This window comes from Geospiza fortis, unplaced genomic scaffold (assembly GCF_000277835.1).
Source record: "Geospiza fortis unplaced genomic scaffold, GeoFor_1.0 scaffold66, whole genome shotgun sequence".
In the NCBI taxonomy this organism is placed as follows: Eukaryota; Metazoa; Chordata; class Aves; order Passeriformes; family Thraupidae; genus Geospiza; species Geospiza fortis.
This window is the reverse complement of record NW_005054312.1, coordinates 2,620,460-2,645,672: the sequence shown is the minus strand read 5'-3', so window position 1 is coordinate 2,645,672 and position 25,213 is coordinate 2,620,460. Positions and strand designations below refer to the sequence as shown.

At 42.3% G+C, this 25,213-nt stretch overlaps 1 protein-coding gene across 1 annotated transcript in view; it reads left to right on the top strand.

Annotated features, from left to right (window-relative positions):
• Window positions 1-25,213, top strand: part of AMBRA1 (autophagy and beclin 1 regulator 1) — a 116,814-nt gene that overhangs the window by 81,135 nt on the left and 10,466 nt on the right. Inside the window, 4 exon segments of the mRNA XM_005419436.2 lie at window positions 6,650-6,789; window positions 23,055-23,147; window positions 24,689-24,816; window positions 24,819-24,878. Coding sequence (XP_005419493.1) covers window positions 6,650-6,789; window positions 23,055-23,147; window positions 24,689-24,816; window positions 24,819-24,878 — 421 coding nt within the window.

Sequence of the window (25,213 nt, the reverse complement as noted above, 5' to 3'; positions counted from 1 at the left end):
ATCTGCATGTGCAAATGAAAAGATAATTGTTTTGTTCAACAATTTCTTGCTTACTCAACCCTAGGTTTCAGATCCCAGTTTGGACTAGTCCCCTAAGGGGGATTTTGGAGCTATACCCTGGTTTTACAGCATTTGAAAGACAGGTAGTAAAATAACAAGCCACTTCACTGCAAGTGTGTTATTTTCCTGAGTGAGAGCTTTGTTACCTAAGATGATCCATTTCTTCGTAAGACTTTGTTCCCATTGGTTAATTTTAAATTTAGTAGTTGCACGGCAGGCTTGTGAAATAAAGTACCAGCTGATAATGCAAAAAAGTCACCTAAAGAAAGAAAGAATTTAGGTGAACTTTAATGAGATTTCTCTGAATTTGAAATAGCAGCAATAAATTATGTAATCAACCAGGATCAGGAAGAACCAACAATCTTTTATGTTTGCAGAAAATTTTGCGATCCATCCAACAGGATTTTGTGGTGCTGGCCTGTTTTAGGAATTGGATCAGCTATCCACAGTTAAGCTTTCAGTTGCTGGAAATTAAGAGTTCTCATTTAATTTGCTGTGGCTCAGAAAGCAAAACTAGGATTTTCTGCATGGAAAACAGGTGCAGAAAAAGGCAGAGAGATGTTTGTTATATTGGTAAAGACTGAAGAAAAATTTTATATATAATCCTATTGCATCTGAGGAAGATAAATGGAGTTGAAAGAAATTTTATTTGTGCTGAGCACTGGATGATAAAATCCATTTGAGGATAGGACTGACAAATCCAAAAAGATAAGTGCATTATTTTTCACTTCTTCCATTTTAACAGAGAAGGTCTATTGGAAAGATGTGTATGTTGTTAGCAGGAGTCAGCTGTGGGGGAGGGGTTGAGCAGCTTAGATCAGCCTGCCTAACAGGGAGAGGCTGGGAGCAAGAAAGCAAATCTTATCCCCCATCTCATCATGGAAAATAGGTGCCCTTTTCTTTGCATCTGCATATAGGCACAGAGACTTCTTCCAAACAAAGGGGAGACTTTCTGTGTTTCAAAATGCTGGTATAGATTGTCTTATGAATAAATGTATTGAGCAATCAGTTAGTTATCCCAAGGAGTGTTTGTTTTACTTTCCTTTGTTCTGCTTTAGACAAGCTAGGCTTGAATTTTGCTGAAGAGGGTTCTGGAGTTTGTGACAGTGCAAGTCTTAGAACCTGAATTTCATCATATTTTGTGAAATTCATTAATAGGTGGCAGAGTAAAAAATGTAATGTAAGCTAAAATATTGTCTTATTTATTAAGATCAGGCTAGAATGTCTTTTTCTTATTATGCTTCTGGGCCTTCAAAAAACATAAACTAATTGAATGCATAATGCAAGTCAGTGCTTATTGGCAAAAGACATGTGGTGTGTTCAGTGGAATGGTAGATGCTTTATAGAAACTTACCTGATACCTTGGTGTCAGAGGTAAGCTAGTCAACACGTTGGCATTATAGAAATGTCAAGTAAGGTCTTTCAGTGGTAACACTGTATTAGGAGGAGGCAAAAAAAAATTAATTTGTTTAAATGCTCTCTTGACAAGGTTCTTGCAATCAAAAAAAATTAAGTCAAACTTGCTCTGCTTATGCCTTCATGTTGTCACTGCATCTTATCTGCTGCTCTGGCAAATACAATTGGAGTTGATAGTTTTCTGAATTTGTTTTAATGCCCCTTGAGTAGTTTCAGACTGTATGTAGGACTTGCTTGGAGATGTACTTTCAGTGAACTTAATACAGTGTTGTGGATTGCCTGGGATTTAAGGGCTGCAATGATAGTATAACCTGTACTCATATGAAGAGCACTTTGCCCATACAAACTTTGCATCTGTGGAGGTGAGAAGTACATTTATTGGCTGCCCTTACAGTTATACTCATCTAGCATAGATAAATGGTCTTTTCTGAAGCTCTTCCTCAGCAATCCAGGTCAGGGTAGCTACAAAACTGTGTATTTTACCAGTCCTCCAAGAGGTTTCTTTAGCGTTTAACACATCAGATATTTCTTTCCCTGTGTGTTTTCATTGTCTCTCAGCCTTTGGTGACAATGTAATTCAGTTGAAAATTCATAATTATGTTTTAGGCTTTTTTTGTGATTTAAAAACCCACCTTATCTGCTTCAGGGATAGCAGGATCTCCGCATGTAAAGGAGACAACAGCTGTACCCCCACCCCCCCAGGAGTCCTTATCAAGGCTGATCTAATAGCCAGCTTACTGCTTGGCCTAAGCAAAGGTAATGGCTTGAAATTTATTGGCATCTCGAAGGCAGATGCATCTAGTCGAGAGCAGAAGTGTCTCTATTGAATTAAAAAAAGATAAAAAGCAAGAGTTCCTGCTTATTTTTCCTAGTGCTTGTGCCAAAACTTTCTCTTCTCCAGCTTCAAAACATGTTAGTTCTTTCTTGTGTGCCAGAGAGAAGAAAGGTCTCACTCTGCCCAATAAGTGGTGTTCAGCACTCCCTTGCTTTTCATTGCTCTCTTTAGAGGTGGGAAGGCCTTGAGCAAAGCGGTGGCTGTGCAGATGATGCCCTGCCTCTACTCTGGCCAGGCACGGCGCCGCCTGGATCAGTGCAGCACCGTGGCCAGCTGGCAGCAGGAGCACACACTTGGGGCAGCCTGCTGCTGCTTTGATGGCTGACAGCATCCTGGCAATTGCTCCGTCCAGCTTTTTAGTGTTGGCACATCCCAGAAACAGGGGGAAGAGGTGGAATTTAATTTGTTATTAAAAAGCAGCAACTTCCCTAGTACAGAATGGGAGGGGAAGGCAGAAAGACTAGCTCAATAATGAGGATGTAGCAGAGACTTCTAGCAAAAAGTTTTCTTACCTCTCCAGGGCAGGTATAAATTACCTCTCTAGCTCTATGCTTATGTATTGTGCCCTGGGCCTGTCAGCTTGACATTGAGGAAGAGATCATTGAGAAAGATTCCTTGAGGCTGTTGATTGTCATGCAGCCTCTCGTGGCACTCTGCCATAAGTAAATACCTAAGTTAGTGGCTGTGACAGTACTGATGTGACAGCAGTGACATGTTGGAGGGGAAGCAGCAACAGTGGGCTGGAGGTGGCCTTTGCACTCCAAATGCAGCTTGTTTGAATAATTTGAGGACCTATTTTTTCCTTATCTTCATGCATTATAGCCCTGCTTTCTTTGAGCCGTCTTTTCCTGTGGCTATGAAGCAATGAAAGCAGCTTTAGAGAGTTCAGTGCATGATGTGCATGCCTACTCCTGTTAAGTGAGGATGGAAAAGATGCACCAAAGAGATAAGTTGTTGCTTCTAGTACAGTTTTTGGAAATAGAAAAGTGCAGACAAAAATCAACCAAATCTTTCCCCACACTTCATGATTACAGGGATGTAAAACAGAAGCAATCAATCTGTTTCTCTAGTGACTATTGCTTTCCCTTGGTACAAATTGCCTTTTGTGTGGAAGTTTAGCTACCTAGACAGTTTTGGTTTTTCTAGACAAAGGCTTTTTACCTTTCTGACATGCCCTGAACTCAAGGAGAGATGGACTCCTTGAAATGACAGGAGACTGCTGGAATCCCTGGTGGAGTGTGGAAAGATCACCAGAGACAGAGTTTTCTACAAACATAACTACAGGTCAAGCAACTGCTCTGTGTAATTCAGGCTGGATCATAGGGCCCTAAAGGGAAGGAGTAGGACCTGCCATGTGTACTGAAATTATGTTTATACGTTATTGTTGTTGCAAGAAGAGAACAGCTTGCTATACTTGTGTTACCTGTTAGGGCTTAAGCTTCCATAGGTATGTTCTGAAGCTCACACACCTCAGACTTCACAGTGTTTGTTGTTAGAGAAACATACCATTCAAAACTATTTCAGAAGAGCATCTGGACATAAAGGCAGCTGTCAACTTTCTAAAATGCTGAATTGCCATGTCTAATGGTGTAGTCATGTATTTTTGAATTGGGAGTATAGTGATGCTAAGAGCAAGTTTGACATTGGTTACGGTGAAGAGCATGGAAGCTTTTTGTGACTACTGCTGACGATTATGGGCTGATAAGGTGTGGTGCAATATGATAGCTTGTAACTGGAAGTGCCACGCTATTAAAAATAAGCTCTCTGGAAACTCTTGAGAGTATGGTGGGCATCTTGAAAGATCAATCGCTGCACTTTCACAACAGTGTTTCTAAACGGATTCCTGAACCCTTGGCCATCAACGTGGCTGTTACACATGGTCTGCAATTAATCTGTGAACCAGCCCTAATGAAAAGAAACTCTTGAATTATCAGCTTTATGCATTTGTATTGTTCATTTTAAGATTTTGAGGGTTGGCACCAGTAACTTAACCTAGAAGCTGGAGAGTTGTGTTTATGTAGGATTCCTGTTGTAACCTGAGCATTTTTCCTAGAAGTTCAGAATTACAAAGCCTGAACAATCCACAGCAAAGAGGTGTGGTCAGTCTGTGGTATGTTTTCAGCCCGGCTACTTCGGTTGAAATATCTCAGTAACTTTTTATAAGATTTAACGATCAAAACAAGAAGACAAAAAAAAAGCCAAAAGGACTTAGCTGTGTTCTATGGCAAATAATGCTTCCTGGCAGTGTTCTGACCTTCTTTGAAGAGAAGGACCTGCTGATGTTGAAGGAACTTAAATTTTTTTTCCACTCTGTGTATAGAGTAGGGGGTCTTGTTAATGGATGCGATTGCAACAGACAGTCTGTACGACTGCATCAGATTGATTAGCTGGGTCCTGGTTACTGCTGTGAGTGGTGATTATGCCAGTACAGCTGCTTTCTCTTTTTATGTACTAATTACCACACGCACGGATGTCATCACCCTTAACACTGCATGGAGTTGTCCCATTAGCGTGGGAGTGGGAAGCAGCAGGGGAGGGGAGCTCTTCAGCATGACAAGCTGTTTAGAATTGAATGGAGTGGAATGATGAAGCAACTATTCTCATGCAGAATTTTAAAGCTATCTTGTCTCTGAGATTCAGCCCTCAGCCAGCACTTGCAGGTTGTCAAAACCAGACTCATGTCCTTGGAGGAGCATTTTCCATGGGGTGCTGTTTACTGCAAAGCAGTAAAAGCAGTAAAGCTCAGCTGTAGCCAGCAAGTCTCCTGCCTTGGTGTGGCTGGTTATGGAGCATGTGGGAGAACAGCTGTGCAAGCTGACCTGCCAGTTGGGAGAGCTTGCTGCTAGCCCAGGAAGGTGATGGCTTCCTGAGATGTGACAAAGTCATTCTCTGTAGAAGAGAAACTGACTTGCCAAAGGATATGATGGAAGACGCTTGCAGTTTTGAGAGATTCAGAATGCTTATTTTATGAATTTATGCCTCTGGTTCTGGCAGACCCCTCCCTTTCCCCTCCTTCCTCCTCCAAATCCAATCTTCCCATCTGAGACTGCACCCTAATCTCCATGGTAACAGGTGTTAACCATTGTACAGCTGATTCCCCCCCTTCTATTTCTCCCCTTGCCCTTCCCTCCCTGCTGCCCCAGCAAGCAAGGCAGGGCAGGGGAATGGGACCGACATGACAGAGATGGGTAAGACATAGCTAAACCCCTAGAGACCTGTTCCTTCTGCCCAAATGCTGAGCTTCTCTGAATGCACTAACTGCTGAGTGATACAGCCAAGGAGAAGAGTGGCCAGCTTCTGCTATACAGAGAAATCCTTTTTTCTCGTCTAATGTGACCTCCTCAGAGGAGCAGTTAAATTTGTTACTGGTGAGGGGAAATAATGCAGCTATATTGTTTTGCTCTGACTTGCTTTGTGTGCATAGAGAATGCTCAGGATGAGGGTTCTGGGTACTAGCTATTGGAGGGCACATAGTTAAGTACTCCTGACTCATGCTTCTCAAGTTAAATTGTCAAACAGACAAGATATGCAGTGGGCAACAGAGCTATGGAGTAAAATGGCCCCAGTTTGTTAAGATAGCTGATAAGTACCATCCTAATGACTTCTGATTATTTACTTCAAGTCATCTCATCAGTGCAGTAGTGGTTGATGTGCATTCCCATCAACATTCATCCTGTTGTTCCAGCATAACATTATTCCCTTCCCTGCTCACTGGTTCACCACCATTCCCTTTTTTGTGGAGTCTGGAGGAAATGTTTTGTGATGGTTGGATGCTTGCCCACTAGAAAATCTAGTCTTTCACTTAGATTTATCCCATTGAAAATCCAGATTCAAAGTCTGTTAGCTGTGGTAATGACAGTGTACTAGCTAAATTTTTGAAGAAATTCTCTTAATGATTTGGTCTTGTAAATGCGGTTTTCAGTCCTACCCTTCCAAAGTCCTGATACTTGAATGGCCCAGTACACTGAAGCATGTTGTCCCTCTCTATTCTAAGTAGCCAAACTGATTCATTACTGCTTTTTCTATTTCCCGTGGCTTTGTTTTTATGATTTCCATGTGTCATATTTTTGGGCTAAATGGGTTGTTGTCAGTATACCCAGTTTGGGTTGCTGGATGCCTCACAGCTGTGTGCCAGTCAGCCTATTAAAGATTTAAGGGCACATGTATGTGCATTTCTAGCAGCTGCTTACTCTCACAGCTGATTAAGTGATTGCCTGCAATCCTGTAAAGTGACATATCTTTATGGCCACCTGTGCTGCTGTGGGGAAATTTGTTTGAGCCTCCTTGGCTCTCCTGCCTTGTGTTGTCCTGTCAAATAATCTCCTGTTGTTGTTCCAGAGAGTTTTCAACGTTCTGTACCCGATGCCTGCCGACCAGAGGAGACACGTCAGCATAAACTCTGCTCGCTGGCTGCCTGAGCCCGGCCTGGGATTGGCATACGGCACCAACAAAGGGGACCTGGTGATTTGCCGACCAGAGTAAGTGCTTTCCAGGGGACACTACACAGAGCTGTAACTGCTTTTGCCATTCTGTTCTCAGGTAGTGGGGATAACATGGCTTTTCTTGTGCTTGAGGCATCCTAAATCCCCAATACCTGATACTTCCTTTGGACTGCCACAGTGTTTACCTGAGTCTCTTACAATCAGTATTTGTTTTGCTGATGGTGAACTTCAGAGAGCATTTGAAGTGCATCTCATTAACTCATGTTATTTCCCTGTCCTACTAGAATTTCTGGGTCCTTTATTTCTCATATGACTAGTGCGGTGTCTTTCAGCCTCTGTGGATTTATAGATTTCTGAAGGTTTACAGTGACAGGAAATTTGAGTTAGTTATATGCTTGCTTTCCTCAGCTTTCAAGGACTTCTTGAAGACCACCAGCCTGGTTGAAAGTTGCTGACCTAGAATCACCAAATACTTTTTTCAGTATTCAAGCAAGAGATTCTATGAACTGCAAAGATTTTTGTCATGATTATGAGCAAGCCAGTGAATTATTTTGGTGTCCTCACCTGAAGTCCAGTGGTGTGACATGTACATTTCAGTTCTCTTTAATTTGTATAGAGCTGTGAAAGGTGTAACTGCCCCTTTATAAGCTTACAATTCAGCACAAGCTAGTTTAGTTGTGGTCTGACACAGGTGATGACACTGACACATACTGCTTTCAGTGTTCCTGGGGAGTGTCTGCATCCTACTTTGTTGAAACCCTTCTTTCCATTGTGTTGTCCAAATGTTCTTTTGGGACCACATTTCTTTTATGCTGCAGGGACACTTCAGGAGTTTCTCTGCTTCAGTTATTTCCTGGTAGTAAACTACCTTAGTATTCTTTTGGGTTGTGCTTCACATGTTGAAGTTCCTTGGAACTTAAAAGCTGGCAGCTAGGAACTTACAGCACTGCTGGTGATCATACCACATGCATGTGGACTCCATCTGTTGTGCCATGACATCAGGCATGCAGTGCTTGAGGAGAGTCATATTGTCAATTTAGAATCACTAGCTGAAATCAAAATAAATATATACAATTGTAACAGTGACTAATTCAGCACAGTCTTCTGGTGAAGTCTGGTTGGAATTCAGATTGGACCAGTTTTGGTAGTACAGAATGGCAGTGCTTTTCAAGCAGCCCTCTTCTTCTCTTGAACATAATCTTTCATCAAGACCTTATTTATACATGAAATTCTATAAGATACTGTTACGGAATAAGCTCTAATTACTTGCTTTCAGGATAAGTGGATTTCTTTAAGAACAGTTGCTGTGTTTTCTAAGCAGAATTATTCAGGAATAATGGCTTTTTTCTTGAACTTGGGAATATTCAAAGTTATTTTCAGTATAGAAAAATGGTTAAGATTTAGTTTGCTGATTATGGTTCATGAGATGAACTTGAATGAGAACCCAGGGAAATGAAGTCTCCCTGAGGATGGATTCTTTGATTGAATGCTGCAGAGTCAAGCTTGATCTAGCTGTCCTGGCTTCACACACCCCACATTACATTTCTACTCCAGTTCTTGCAGTATACCCCAAAGCTGAGTGGCATGTCTCTTCTTGGCACCTCACTAATTAAAGAGTCAATATGAACACTTTTATGGTATGTTATGGAAGCACAATCAGCCCTTCTGCAACATCCGTGTACAGCCTTCTTAGCTCACCGTGTTAATTATGCACTCTTCCAACAAAAATAGGTGTTTTGTATGTGAACATGAAACAAGGTGACTGTATTAGGTGGGAGATTTATTGGGGGGGTTGACAAAAGTGCTTCAGCAGGTTTCCTGCTGGTGGATTGGATGCTTCTGGTGATAATTGTAAACATCACATGGTCTGGTGGGTTCTTTCTGGAGCAGGACACCTGATGTGTTCTGTTCCCAACTGCACCATTTTATAGACTAAAAAGAGTCAAGAGTGACTTGTTAACCTCAGCATGAAGGTGTAGATACTCACTGAGCTGTATAATTTGCATTGAGGCACTAACATAAGAACACAAAGGTAAAGGAGGCTCTGTCAGAGTAGAAGTGGCTTGCAGCTGTGGTGTCTGTTCCAGATCTACTTGACAGATCCTTAGAGAAAGGAAAAATCCTGACATGCCGTCTCAGTAGCTCCTGGCTTAATAAACTTGTTTTGAGATTAGCATGTGTATTGGCTTTAACTTGAGAAGTGAGGGAGAAAATGAAAAACATTTGTGTGGTTTCCATACACAGTAATACAGTGGAAGACAAATACTAAATGCAGGATTCAGCAATTGATAGAGGAGGATATATTGATAATTGATATATGGAGGATAGTCTAGTAAACAGCAAAAAACCACTGTACTACTGAACCTCCCCACCACTGTTTTAATTTGGCAAAGAAAGCTGTGGTCAGTAGCAAACAACAGATATTATTATAATTCCCAGGGTCTTAATTCCCATATGCAGTGGAGGCATTTGAAACCAAGTACTGCAGGAATCATATAAACAGATTGAAATAGCAGCTGTTCCTCAAGTAAAGGATTTAAATGAGTAGACTGGAAGTATAAGCTGACCAAAAAAAAAAAAAAAAGGAAAAAAAAAAGACCTAACTTGAAGCTCCGTGGACTCATAATGGGACGCTATGCAAGTAGTCCTCCCACTGTTCAAAAGAAACACTGGTTAAAAATTGAAATGGCAAGGTCATATTATGTTGTCAGTCCATTATTGTAATCTCAGTACACAAATTTATAGGGTAAATTTTGAAGGTAGGTAAAAAATAAAAAAAGATGGAAAGTGGGATCAAATGCATTGTGATTTGCCTAAAGTGGAGTACAGTAGGTTGTGTACCTGTCCTTGGAATTTTATGGTTTTATTTCTAATTAAAGACTCAGCCAGGGATTTGCTCTAAGTCTAACATATCTGTGGTTTAGTAAGGCAGTTCCTATATTGAAACTACAATAAATCTGGTTAATTTCTAAAGAATTAGAACAAGATCAGGTAAAGAGTGGGTGAAGTCCTGGCTAAAGGAAAGAATACAACATTATTGACAGCTCGACTCTGTCAAAAAAGAGGTCATTTGGCTTCTTTAAAAAAACAGTTCTGGAACTGGTTGATTAATACTATTTACACTAATGGCTGGTAAGGGTGCACTGAATAAATTTGCTGAGGATGTGACATTAGCTTTGTCACTGCAGAGAAAAATCAAAGTATTGCAAAGGAATCGGATTGCTGTTAAAGTGACTGGAGCTACAGAAATGAGAATTTAACAGTACAGAGTGCACTTAGTGACTAATTACACTGAGTTCAGTAGATAAAATGATGGAGGAGGAGAAAGACCTGAGGTTTTGGGTGATTGTAGGTGATTAAGCCATCAATACATGAGGCTGTAAGAAAAAATTTTGTTCTAGGATGAGATACAAGATGCTTAACAGCAGAGGTGGCAAAATATTAATATGGGTGTAGAGGAAGCCAGATATATAAGCTGGAATAGTTTAAAATTTGCCTTTTAACTTGAACAGTAGCATAGAGTGCTTGATAGTGGGATCAGGGGAACATTTTATCTAAGAAAATCTGCAGTGTGGAGTCTTTATCAGGGCTAAAAAGGAACGATAAGGAGGGGGTTATGTAGCCTTCCATAAATATCCAAGAAGCAAGAACTATTTAAATGTATATCACAGATTGGTCATGGTTGAAAGGGGCCATTGGAAGTCATCTAGTACAACCTCTGGTCAAGCAGCATCCCTTAGAGCACATAACTCAGGATAGTGACCAGATGGCTTTTTAATATTTCCAGGGAAGGAGATGGTGAAATCTCACTGAGCAACTTGTTCCAGTGCTCAGTCACCTGGACAGTAAAGTCCTTCTTCTTGTTTTGGTGGAACTCTGCGTTCCAGTTTCGGCCCATTGCTTGTTGGTCAGCACTGTCAAGAAGAGCCTGGCTCCATCCTCTTGACACCCTCTCTTCAGTCCCCTAGTCATGAGTGTAGCCCTCCAGTGGACCTGCTCCAGGAGCTCCATGTCTCTCTTGTCCTGGTAAGTCCAGAACTGGACAAAATGTTCCTGATTTGGCCTCACCAGGGCTGGGTAAAGGGGCAGGGTCACCTCCCTTGACCTGTCAAAGAGCTGTTAATGCTCTTTCTAATACACCCCAGGATTGTGGGGCCTTCTTGGCCTTCTTAGCCACAAGGGCACTGCTGTCTCCTGGACAGTTTGTCCACCAGGACTCCCATGTGTTTCTCCACAGAGCTGCATTCCAGCACACCAGCCCTTAGCCTGTGCTGGTGCAGGTTCCCAGGTTCAGGACCTGCACATGCCTTGTTTGAATTTCAGTCAGTTCTTCTCTGCCCAGCTCTCATTCCTGTCAAGGTCCTTCTGAATGGCAGCCCAGCACTCAGTAATATCAGCCATCCCAGCTTTGTGTCATCACTGAACTTGCTGAGGAGGCATCTGTTCCTTCATCTAAGTCATTCATGAATGAACTAAACAGTACTGGGCCCAGTATTAACCCTTAGGGGACACCACTAGTTACAGGCTTCCAGCAGGACTCTGTGCTGCTGATCATGTCCCTCTGAGACCTGTCATTCAGCCACCTCAATCCACTGCTTCATCCTCACATCCATCCTGCAGCTCCTATTTACCTGTGAGGATAACATGGGAGACAGTTACAAGGCTTGCTGAAGTCAAGGTAGACAACATCCACTTCTCTTCCCTCACCTATCTAACCAGTATTCCCACTGGAAAAGGCAATCAGGTTGGCTAAGGGTGGTTTGTTTCCCTTTGGTGAATCCATGCTTGACTATTCCGACACCTATATAAATGAAAATATTTCAGCTGTCATCCAGGTGAGCACATTGCCCCCTGGCTGCATACCCCACTGGGATAATGGGGCTAGCAGTTTGGATCTATATACATAAATATATATATATATATATATGTTTTTTATTAGAGAGCAAAGAGGCACAAATTGACTGTGACTAGGTTGTGACTGTAGATTAGAGGAAGGTGGCAAGCAGGCGATTTCTGCAATAGCCTGTATGTTTGTTGGGTGGACGCAAAAGATTCAGCTGTTTGGAAATGCAGCTCAGCTTGCAGAGACAAGTGTATGACTTGAATACTTGTGATTAAGGGTGAGACTGAGCTGCTGAGCCATGAGGCAGGTTTTGGTATTTTAAACCCAAGGTTCCCATCTTAACAGGTGTTGACAAGTTGGCTCTCGGAGCTGTTGTGCTCTAGGGAGGTGAGAGCAGGTCTCTGTGACCTGTTAAAAACTTTGTGTACTTTACCCTCTGAATCTCTGAGGAATGGTCTGTGTGAAAGAACCCAGGGGACTGGATTCCTTTGCAGCAGGAACCCAGCTTTTAGAACTAACTTCCTCTACAAGTGACCAACAGGAGAAACTATTTACTGTTCACAAGTCTAATCTTGGAGCTGGAGCAAGAGGACTCAGGTCTGTGGTTCACAGGCAAATCCTGCTGATAAAAGAGTGTTGGCTCAGATGTGCCTTGGAAACAGGTTGCAGTTTTTATGAGGCTATGACAGTCATTTTCTTTTCTGAGGGTCTTGCAGTTCACTCTTGTCAAGGTTGCAAGCTGGTAGACTTGCATACCCATTAGATCATGAGTCTGCTGTCTGCTTCCACATGGCTTCAGATTAACCCATGGTAATCTGTGCTTTTTGGATTTAAGATGAATTTGTGTTCAGTCCAGAAGTGTAGTATTGAAAGGCTCTGAGGCTGCCATGTTTTTAAGGGTGGGCACCACTGAGCTAAATCAAGACACTAAATTGATAACAATGATATTCAGTGGAAGAGAAGTGTCAGATATAAACAGGAATCCCTTTAGGCATGGCACATGAGGCAGTGCGCTCCTTTTAGGAAGCGAAGTGAGCTACTATGTACTACTCAGCTGTGGCCTGGAGGTCCATCACAAGGAACTGATACAGCAGTGTGAATTCCCCACTCCTCTGTTGTCCTGCTGCCCACTGACTTTTCTGCATGGCTGCTAGTGCTTTTTTAGCCTCCCCAAGGATGTTTTTCTCTTGCTACATTCTACCTGACATCCTTTGTAACTGTGACCAGTAATAATCTTCTGTAAATCTCCCTTTCTTGACTCTGCATACTTCAAGGTTTGATTCAGTTTCTGAATCTTTGGATTTGCATCATGGAATGAAATCCTCAGTGTCTGTCTTATATGGTAGAAACACCTCTACTAAATTAAAAAGGAATTTGATTCTTAATGTTCACAACCTTTCCTATCCTGTCACATCCCAACAACAGCTTTCCCCTTCAGAAACATCCCTGGTGGGGCATCTCAAACATGAACTGTCTTGCAAAACATAAGCAGGGGAGCAGACTGCATGCTGTCCTTTACTGTCTTTGCTTGTGGAGGAACACCATGGGAAAAAGGCAGGGGATCCAAATGTCAATTGTTTGTTGTTTCATTTTGAGTGTCCTCTCCCCTGTGCTCAGAAGCAGGTTCTGGAAGGGCTCAGTGCTCACATGCTTTTGCAAATACTGTTGCAGAAACCTTGCTGTTCTGAGAAAATGTCGACCTCTTGAACCACCTTAAGGCTAGCTTTTTAATGCAAGCACCCACAAGAGAGGAAGGATTTCTTCAACTGTCAGAGCTTCTGGTAATGGAATTAATATACCCCTGAAGATGCATCTGGTTCAGAGGCAGCATTCCTTAGATTTTTCTCATTGGGAAGTAGGTGTGGAGAGTCTCAAACTGATTCAGTGTGCATATTTTAATTCTTTGGGGTGAGATCTGTCTCACATGAAATTATTCCAGGAAAATTATCTTTATGATAAATTCCTATGCTTTGCAAGCGATCACTGCATTTGTCTGTCTGTGCCAATCTTTTTTTTTTCTCTGAGAATAGCATATCCTCCTATCTACTGATGGGGACAATGTGTCTACATCTAGTTATCAGCGTTGGTAAAGAGATGGTAATCTATGCAGCTGCCTGGCGCATCATGTCTCCCTGCTGGCTGGCTCCATTCCTCAGGCTCTGCAGCCTCCAGCCATGATGCCCCCAGCAACATAAGCTACATCCTTTGCCTCTTAAGAATAGCTTCTGGAGGATGGAGTAAACAAGGAGACAGAAGGAGGAACTGTCGTCCTTCATGTGTAACCAAGGGATGTTAGCAGCCCTGCATAGGAAATGTTCTCACAACTGTTAACTGGGGTAGCTGGTGATACTATTTATGTCTGAGTCCTCCCAGCAAATGGCCTTTTGAAAGGCAGCATCTGCACAGGGCCTTTAACAAGGAAATTAATTTGTGTCCTGGACTTCTGCCGCGTGTTAACCACAAGATACATTGAATTGTCTAAAGGAGGATAAAAGATGCTTTTGATTGATGAAAGGACTGAAAAGAAGGAAAGATGGCCCATTTTGCACTATAGATGCATCCTCCAAGCATACATTTGGATTTTGTCATTCTTGCATTTAAGATAAACTAAATTAATTATTTCCAAATTCTGCAAGGAAACCTAGGTAACCTCAGTGCCAAGAGGCTTGGTCATTGCAGTTGCAGAAGTAGACTGCTAATGTGGAGGCTTGAAACAGTATTTGCATTCCAACACCATTTTTTATTCTTTTTTCCCTTTTTATATGTGAATGGGATACCCAGGATGACTGATGGGATTAGGTGGAAGTTGCCTTCGTAAAATTCCACTTAAATATGTCTATGATTCCTAAAGATAAATTTTGAAAGCTGTTTTAAGTCTTCAGTTGCTAGCAAGTTCATTTCCCTCACCAATTCTTCAAGATATACTGTAGGACTGACTCCTTATTTTGCACCATGAGAAAGGGAGCTTGGCACAGAGCTCTGTGTTAAGAAATCATAGCCTGGTATTTACCAGTTTGTGTTCTGCATCACTGGTCATCTGCAAGTCCTATCTAGTTCTCCATTTCAGTAGAGCACAGCCACGTGCTGTAAAAACAGTTACCAAATGCTTCAGTTACATCTATTCAGATCACACCTGCCACCTTTCCTTCCTGTACTTTTTTCTAATTCTGTCTTCAAAAGCAGTTAAATTTCATGCAAGCAATTATTTTACTAACTGCCTACTGCATATGGCTCACTCTTTCATTGTTTCAATATATCTTCTTTTTCTATTTGTTATATTACTCTCTTTAAAGATAAAAGTTACACTTAGAAGACAATAATAGTCAGTTTTAAGTATGGCTTTCTTTTTGAAGAGTGCTGCTAAGTTGACTTTTTTGCCCTTTTGTCATTTCCTCTTTTTTTTTTTTTGTAATGTATTAAAAAACAGGTGCAAATGACTCAAAAAAGTTAACTTATTTAAAAAATTTTAAATGAGTGCAACTAGGTGCTATGTCTGGCATATTTCTTACTCCCTAATTACACAAGTACCCTTGGATATTTTAGAAGTGGAGACTTCAGAGAAGAGAGTTCAATACCTTGTCCACTTTGAAACATCATTGATTTTTGTCTTTAGCCTCACTAACGAATAGTCCTTTTTCCATTCTAATGCCATTTTCCTCATGTTTATTTTTAGAATGTCTTTTCCCTCTCTTGCAGCACGAGTTCCCCGCCTGTCTTTTAACCTTTTTTTTTCTCCACAGATCTATACTAGGCCTTCCTTGTTCACTTGTTTACTTCCTTGGCTTTCCAATAAGATTTTCTTTAATTTTCCAGTTTTTAATCCATATTATCTGGGGAATTTTATTTGGCGTCCCTTATGCCTGTTTTTTTTTCCAGCAGGACTCTGCTAATGAATCCAGCTAGCAAATAAAACAGCCAATTTTTTTTTCATTTTCGTTCCCTATTTTAAATCTGTCTGCAAATGGTCTTAACTTCGTGTCTACAAACTGAATAATTGAAGTAATAATTGCAATTAGGGGTTCTTGATGATTTTTTCCTTTTTTTCCTTTTTTTTTGGAGGCAGTTTCCCCTGTATGCTAAACAGAATACTTTTTAGTTGGATAATTTCAAAGTGGCTGAAGATTAAAAATATAAAACTTTGCTTGCCCTGTGGATCTCACTGAGACTTGACCAAACCAAGATCTTGGTTCTGGAGCTTGGCAACTTTGTGTGTGCACATTCCAATGTTCTATTAAAAATAAGCATTTGCTATGCTTGCTAATTTTAAGCATTTATTTTGTTATTACTTTTTCCCATTCTAGATGTATTTTCGTGGTTTAGTTTGCTGGCATAGTGTCTACAAAACAAGCCTATTTCATCAATGTTAGCTTGTGCTAAAACAGTAATGAAAGTTCAAATATGACTTAAGAGTGACTTTGGCTCTCTTGTAGCAGTTTAAGATGTTTTAAAGCCTTAGAAGGCATAAACAATTTGCACTCCTCCAAACACTTCTAACATCCTAAATTGTCTAAGCCACTGGAAGAGCTGATAGATCATAAACAGCCTAAGATATTCTGAGGGTTCAAAGCTTATTTGGAGTATAGTCTGCCTGTAATCACTTTAAGCACTTAACAAGCCTTTAGATTTTTAGAGGACTTAAGCAAGTGGTCCATCTTTAGAGCTGGGTGGATGATAATATCAAGCTGAACTGTGCTTCTTTGAAGACCTTTAAGCTCTGTGTTCTGGAATCTGTTATTTACCTTCCAGAGGTGTCCCTACCTGGTACTTGGTGTGGTTGGAGCCAGATAGCAAAGGATACCGTGGCATACTGGCAAGATTTAGTGAGAAGAAAGTCAGTGAAAATTCAGAAAATTCTTATTTGGTCTGTTTCTGCCTTGTTTGTTCCAGGCTATTTGGCTTGGGTGTTGTGCTCTTTTTCTCATGAACATGATACAAGTTACAACTTCCTATGTCACTCTGTGTAAACACAGTGTGTTTACATGACTGTAGTGTAAAAAATTTCTGAGAAAATCACTTTTAAAAATTGTTCTGGTGTTTTGGCAAAAGAATGAAGGCTGTCTGAGAGGGACTTTCCTTGTCCTTATTCTCAACACAGGTTTTTCTCTTCAGCCTTGCATTCCTTAAGGGCAGCACTCTCAACCACAGTATTTTTACTTCAGTCCCAAGATAATCAAACATCCACACTTTCATACTAAACTATTTTCTTTCTGCTCTGTCATTGTCTTGGTGCTTAATTTCCGTTTGTTACTCCTGTTGGATCTGTTGGAAGACCGATTCTTAATTGAAGACTTCTCCCATGGAATATAAGACAAATTCCTCTTAATGCTTTCTGTTGGTGTGTTTCATCCATTTCAAATTATTTTATGAGTCTGTTTATCTTCTGCATGCAATCTGTAGGTAGGTTGCAAATGCTGACTCCTGGAACTCACTTAGTTTTTAGCTATAGTGGTCCTGTGGATCAGAAAAAACTATTCTGTTTGGGTTCTTCTTATTGTATTAATCTCTCTTTTCTTTCTCTCTGAAGTATCTGCCAGCTTAGCTGACTGATGACTCTCTTCCTTAGCTGAGATACCAAAATTTTACTGAGGGAAGATGGCTGTTAGGGATGTGCCTGCTGTCTAAATCTTATCCACTGGCCACAAGATCATGAACTGGATCCAGCCTTAAGTGTCCACTGGTAGACAGAGCAAACTTGTATGTGTTTACATTGTTGAGACAGAAGAGCTGCTGAATTAGCTACTGGTGCCACCAGCTTTATAAGACTGACCTCAAACAAATGGTGTGAATTTGAATACAGCATCTTCAAAAATCCAGATATTTAACCTGGCTGGCAGGACTGCACAATCAAATGAACAGGACCAGTTGTTTACAAAGTGTTCCAAGCTGAGTTGGCACCCTCCCTGAAGCAGGCGTACAGCTACCAGCTGCACCAATCTGCTGCTGTCCTGCTTCTGCAGCACCTTGGACAATTCAAGTAGGTATCAGGGTGTGTTTCTGCGTGGTTGCTGGTTTTCACACAGGCAAAATTTGCAGGATTCTGGAAAATTAGTCGGTTGTGTCATGTGAGGAGTGAAAATGAGGCTGCTCTTAGATGTATCATTCATCTCAGTGTGATGGACAGGATGATGTCATACATAATTTTAATATCTGTGGTTGTCAATCATAAACTGCAGATCTTGTGTTCCTTGAATTCCTATACTTGATCTTGTGCCCTTCCCCTGGCTAGTTACACATGGGCTGGCCCCAGTGAAGCTGCCACCTCTTCTTGGTCAAAGGGAGTTACTGCCCTGCAGAATTACTCCAGAAATCCCCTTTGCTTTGGTTCTATACAGTTTGCACGGCAGCCAGTTTTCACTTGGATTTGTCTCTGCACGTGGTTCATCGCCTGCACAGAAAGCTAAATATTTATGAAGTAGGGCGTTAGAAATTATTGTTTTCCCATTCAGGCAGCTGCTGGGAGTGCCAAACTTCGCCTTGTACTAACAATACCATTGCCTAGCTAATCATGGGAGCTAGGAATGGGCTTGCTGTGCTGATCATCACCACACTGGCAGAAGAGATAATGAGCTGCTGACAAGGATGCATCTGGAATATGGCCTGCATTGCATTGCATTGCATGAGATACTGTGTGCTGCTTCTTCCTTCCCAAACCAGGACAATAGATTCCTGTTCCTTAGCATAGTGTCACCTTGCTCTCTTGTAGCTCACTCTATTTCCTTGATACAGTTTGAATGGCTTAGAAATTACAAGTTTACACAAAGGGAAGAAAGCATATCTTGGGAAATTCAAATCTTTGTAAACTAATCTGGTTTTGTATGCTTGCATTTAGTGATCTTGAATGGACAGTATATTTGAGAAATCAGCTTTAAGGAGTATTTCCTTTTGTGGAGAAAGCAAACTTGGCAGCATGAAAATCAAGTGCATTGCATGGCGTCAGAAAGGCAGCTTCCTTTCTGTGTTGAGCTTGCCACAGTCTTCATTTTGATAATGTTGTACTGATATTTTTGGATGGGATTGCAGGCAGCAATGTTGTAATCAAAATTTAATTCGGTGCGATAGCAAACAAGCGAGCTGTTGTTGGGCCTTTCCATGTGGCAGGATTTGAAGGAGGAGAGCAGGGCATTTTCTCATTGCTGCTGTCTTCAGATTTCACTTAAATTATCCCCTGATGATACAAGTGGAAAGGTAGTAAGTGCTATTTATGCCTTCCTGGACATGCATACGCCACTTGCGAATTATGGGTTGTTTTGTCTTGCTGTCATGCTCCTGACTCTATGGTTATGGTAGAGTTGGGGAATTTTCATCCCCTAATCCCTCCTCCTCTTCAACTCCCAGTTTTGGATATGCCAGCTGGGGGGGTTACCCACATGTCTGAGTCTGTTTGTGCTGACCTGTGCTTTGTCAATTTACCCTTCAAATACTGGTTAAGCAAGTGCGCTAAATTGCATTTCAGCTCTCTTGTAATTTGTTAACAATGTTGTCATTAATTCCTAGTACTTGGTCGTAATTTCTTCCTGGAGTCATAACTGAGCTGTGTAGGTAATACTTCTGTGTAGAGGGAGATGCTTGCTAAATTGTTGGCTCTTAATACTTAACAAGCTCCACTCTGAATCCTTATTTGACTTTCAGCAAAGCCTGCAAGTCTGCGCCCTTCATCCTCTCCAAGCTCGTTAATAATATGAGCTGGACACAAGCGTGAAGGAAAAGTCCATCTTAGAACAGATCCCTGCTGGGAAATCCAGGCTGTGAGCAGCTCTGCATGTAACAAAGCTAATGGAAATTTCCAGGGAGGGCTTAGAGAGCTTAGTGACAGCCATAAAAGGGAATAAAGTAAGAACTTGACTAAGTGGACTTCACTGTCCATGACTGACACAGTGCGGAGAATTGCAATTTTTCACCCTAAAGCCCTGGGCAACAAATGTCCTTTTTACTGCATCCACATCCAAGTGGCTCCATGCTACACCGAGCTTCTACCTTATGCCTTGAAAAATGTAAAGTGCTTCTAGCATTTCTATGTCTAGAGTTTGATGAAGCAAAAGTTAAATGCTTACATTACCTGAAAAATATTCATTTCTCCAGTGTAAGCTCTGCTTCTTTGGAATGAATCGTCAGGCCTTGATTTGCAAATCTCCTGGGAAACGTACTGTGAAAGGCTGCTCATTTACAAAATTCAAGCAGTATTTTGCAATGGGAGCTAAAAAACCTTTAGGCTTTCTGAGAAGGGAGATTGCACTATTTTAAATAGGTGTGGCTAAACCAGAGCAAATCGTAAGCTTAATTGAAAATCTGATTTAAACCAAAGTAATTGTGGTTGTCACACACATCTTGTTGTGTACTGAAGTTGGTTTAAGGTCTGATTATGTGATCAAGTTTCTAATGCAAACATGGTGTTAAAACTGGCATTTAGCCCTCACAATAGCAGTATTTCTTTGATGAAATTTTGATTCATTAGGAAGAGACATGAACTTCATATGAAAGGTAGTGCCCAGCCAGTGCCCTCTGTTAAGTTCGGGTGTATGCTCTCCTCACTGTATCTTGATGCAGTCTGAAACATCTCTTCTATAGGCTCAATCAATCATCTAAAGGGTGGAAAACCCAATTAGGAGCAATCTTGATACTGATCTTAGGGCTGTAAAGAGACCACTGTGGATTCCAGCTCAGAGGTACCCAGATGCATACAAAAGAGGACAGAGATTGTGCTGTGGTCCTTATGGCTTTTGCAAGAGGTAGAGTTGGGAAAGGGTAATTTGTGTAGCTGGTCAAAGGAAGAGACTACTGAAAGGTAGCAGTGAAGGTGCTTGCTGCTGCAGGGAGTGCCAGCTGTTTATTCTGAGCCACTTCTTTTGCCCAGCAGGGAGACACACCAAACTAAAAAGCCAGGTTAAAATGGTGCTGAGAATGTTGAATTCCCATGGTGGCCAAGTGTAGTGACCTTGGCCTAAGCCTTTTTGTAGGTGTTTCCAGAGTCAACAGCCATATCAGTGGCACCATCTGTACAGGTCCTCCTTCTAGGGAAGGAAGGCAAAGCCCTTGATTCTCTTGCAGTAAAGGAATAGCTAATAGGACCCTGGCAGCGAAGCTCAGCTGATAAATGGCAGTGTTTAAAACCAATATGAAAAGTTATGCATTCAATTGGAATGCCTGTTGATTTAACCATGTGCAAACTGACAGCATGAAGTTAGAGTGGACTTTGCTGTCCAACAACCCAACTGTACCGTAGTGAGACTCTGCAGAATAGGTAGGAACATGGTCAGGAGCTTTTCATGGGTGTACTGCATGTCAGCTTGGTACCATGATGCTTTTGTAGAAGTGAAATTGATCCACTCAAAGAAGTGTGTATGTAGGAGCTGGACTTTCTGTGTGTTACAGGAACGTGGTGTTTGGGGGAAGAGAGGAAACATGGTATTGTCAGCTCCCATTTTGGCTTGGGGGAGGCTTTGTGGTCTTCTGGTTTCTTGTCTTGAGAGCTGGCAAGCTGGCAAAGACAAGTAAGGCACACATTGGCAAGGAATACTAATAATGTACGTAGCTGTGAGGGACCATGCCTGTTCTTTGGGAAACATGAAGATGTGTGGGAGAAGAGGGAAAAGGGCATGGGTCAGCTTGGCTCTGTTGTGTAATAGCTATAGATACCAAGTACACTAGACTTTTTATGGAAATTTTGACTATGAGGTCAGAAAGTCTCTCTTGCCTAGGGACTGTGCTGCTTCACAGGCAGCAAAGTGTGACAGCTAATCCTCAGCCAGTATATTAGATATTAGGCAGGGGATGGAGCAGCCAGAGGGACTGGCACAGTTTTAGTGACAAGTTACCATCTGTCAGTAAACTCAGAAACCTTTGTAAATCAGCATCTCACTGGCAGCTGCTTTCATGGGTTATAATGCAGCACAGGACTAGCTTAGCACAAAAAAAAACCAAAAAACCAGTGGCTGGTTACTTCTTGTAGCCTCCATGTGTGATTTTGTTGGCCAAATTTTGTTCATCTCTCACCCTGGGTCCTAACTGGTGTGCTGTCATCCTGGCAGTCTAGCCCCAGGCCTCCAGTACACACTGCTTTCCCATTGCAGCATGTCTGACCTGCAGCATCCTCTAAGCTGGGGTTCTTACCAGTTCTGCTGAGGCATTTCTTTACAGGGACAACAGTTTTTATATGTATGTAAAACATCTCGTTTGTGCCTGAGCCATAACCAGCTACCAACTATTTGCCGCGAATCCTTTCTTCAGATTATGGGACTACCCCTAGTTCTGAGCCTGCCTGCAGGGTGATGGAAGTCCAGCTCTTCAGACAGAGCTCCCTTGTGTCTACACAGGTCTTATTTTGTTGGTTTGTGGGTTTTCCCCGCCCACTTGCCTTTCTGTGACCACTGCACAGCAGTGCTGACTCTCTACCCAGCACCATCAGGTGTGTGCAGTCCAGCAACCATGTGGTGGTGCACAGCACCATTTCAAAACTCCTAGGCAGCTCATATGAGCTGTCAGCATGGTGTGGCAAAACACTGCAGGAAGTACCTTCCATGCTAATGCAGCCCAGAGTGCCTCTGAAGGTGGAACCCAGCAGTAGGTGGGAGATCTCTATGCTGCCTGGGATTGCATAGTGAGTGCCTGTCCTGTGACATTTCTGTATGGCACAGAGTAAGCTGGATTTGCTCTCACCCTCTTCTTGGTGGGATGTGTACTTGCAGCATTATGGTGGTTTTGTTTTTGTGATTGCTTGTTGTCTTCAGGAGTGGTTGATACCCTAGTCTGTTCCTGTGAGTAGTAAGGCCTGACTTGGTGTAGCTTTTGGGGAAATGCTGTGTGAGAGGTTTCCGGGGCATTGGTGGTTCCATTATACTTAGTAGCATTAGATATAAAATTCAAGCTTGGATTTTTCATCAACAGCCACACATGCTACTGATGCAGTACAAGCTCTTCTGTGGAAACTTGTTAAAATATCCTCTACACCTGTCCTTGCTCCACAGTGGCTGTCAATGAGAGGGATGCATAAAGATTATCTATAGGTAGAATAAGAATTGTTTGCAGAGAAATTAGATGTTGAATAAGGGCAGTGTCTTACTGACCATTACCTAGTGCAGGAAATGCTTGCAGACACCACAGGGAGAATTGGCCTTTCCATTTCAGTTCTTTGTTTAGTTACTTGGAGTTAGGGTAACCTGATTTTATACACACAGTTGTATGTCTTCATTTCCTGAAAATCTCTCTGCTCTCCGCTGTGTCTTGGTGCTAACACTGAATTGAAGTGAATGGAATATTCCAGAGTAATCTGGTAATACAACACACTATGTTTGCAAGGTCGTTTATGGTGATGAACCCTTTTAATGAAAATGTGAACTGTGAGCTAGATCTGCAGTTTCTGTGGGGCAGGAATCAACATTATTTATGTTGTGGGGGTGTAATGTGTGCTGGCTGGAGCACTGTCCTGTCATACTAATATTTTTTCCTTCTTTGGCATTTTAAGGGCCTTAAACTCTGGAGTTGAGTACCACTGGGACCAGCTGAATGAGAATGTCTTCACTGTGCATTCCAGCAGCAGGAGTACTGAGCGGCCTGGGTGAGTCTCCTGGGTGTTGGGTTAGAGAGACCTGACCCTTTCTGCTGTTTTTGTTAGCTGTGACATCACTTCTTTGTTCCCTTACCACTGGCAGCTTTAAGCATGGAATTTTCTCCCTCTTTGGTATTGCCTGCTTGGGTCACCTGGCCTTCTTCCAGGAAGGGATATTCAGTGCCCAAAAGTGCCAGTGATAGTAAAGTACATGTGTCATTCAGGGCCCCAGTAACAGCTGTGGGAGGAACATGTGGGGCTTGATGCATCAAAAACACCATGTAAAGCAAATGGCCTTTGGAAGGTAACTGAAGAACGGGGGAATTGGCAGAGATAAGGGCAAATATACGGTGCCTACCCAGTGATTGATTTTCATCTTTTTAATTGCTTGTCATGGGACAGTTGTTTCTCGGTAGTAAACTTCAAAAATAAAGCTAACTCTCTTGATGTCCCCATTGGCTGTTTCAGTCTGTCCAGTGATGCCCATGTTGTTGTTCTGAACACAAGGGTGATGCTGCAGTCCATTGCTTCTTGCCATAGTGACAAGTATTTCTCTGTAAGCCAGCTGTTCTCAGCAAGAGGGTGGTAGTTGTGTTTCTGAGTTGTGAGCTTCAGCATACCAAGGAAGTTGTGAGCTTGTTTACAGGGCAAATGTCTGGGCTGTCCTATGGCCTCGGTCTCATTGTGGGTGAAAAATAAGCAGTAGAGATTCTTTACTCTGCTGTATGAGTGGATGTTGCCACTACTTAAGTTTCTGATGGTTCATACTCAGTCTGATATAATGGCAGCTTGAAGACAGAAATACTGGTGCAGAATGAACTAGCTCAAAGAGAGAGCAAAAAAAGTGTAGCAGGTTTCAAAGCCTTATGAAAAAAAGGTTGTAAATGAGGCAGTCTTTCCTTGAATCTTTTGACCTTTCCCAGCACTTAGAGGTCAGTTTAGAAAACAGGGCTGTGGCATTGTGAAGACTCAGCTGCAGCATGGTACACTTCAGCTGTTTGAGTCTGAGAAGCTAATGAGCCTTGAGGTCGTTCCTGTTGTTTGCTTTTGAGGACACAGGATTTCCCTTGTCTGACGGGAATGGGCGGAAATGCCTGCTGGAGTGCATTCATGTGCGAAGCTGACAAACTAGGAAGTCCAGAGGAGGGAAAGGCTACAGGCCACATCCATGGGAGTTAAAACTGCCCTGCTGTACAGAAGGTTTTGTGTTTGTGCTTCTGCACTACACGCTGTGGGCCTCCTCAACACAGTGACTCCAAGACCGTTGTTCTGCAGGCTTAATGATGCTGCAGGGATATCTCTCAGTGCCTGTAAGACATGCTGCTTCTGTGCAAGGGTGAGTGGACTCTAAGACTCTGTTGGCTTGAAACTCAAGAGATCAGTGTGTTTAAATAAGTGCAGGTCACAATTCCTTTCATCACCATCCTCATGTTGGCAAGCAGGTGCCTGGTTGGAGTGGAGGCAAGAAGAGCCTCTCGTTCATGTTTCAGTCTTGCTTGGGCATGTTGCCTCCAGTGATCCTGGTCTTAATTGTTTTTCTCTCTTTTCAGAACCAGCAGAGCTACTTGGAGGACAGACAGGGACATGGGCCTGATGAATGCCATAGGCCTACAACCCCGAAATCCCCCCACCTCTGTGACATCACAAGGTACCCAGACCTTGGCGCCTCAGCTGCAGAATGGACACAGACAGAGAGGGAGGTACAGGAGCAGGAATCCACCTCTGCAGGGACTGGTGAAGGTAGGAGGTCAATCAGTGGTTTATCTGACAGAGTTTACCTCGTGATTTATGAGTTTCCACATATGGTCCACTGTCGCACGTCCTGGCTAGGTGGTGACGGGGGAGGGGGCGACAGTCCCCCTTTCGGGGCTCCGCAGATTCCCAGCTACCAGTGGAGGCGCAACGCAGAACAAAAGGCCACAGCAGCAGCACGGGCCTGCCGTGGCACTGCGTTACTTTATTTGATGTCACACTCCCCGAGTCTCGGGGTCCCAACAACAGCTTATAAAGGGGGGGCAGGTCTCAAGGGAGGATACAATGTTAAACTAATCAGGAGAACTGGGGGTGGAACACAA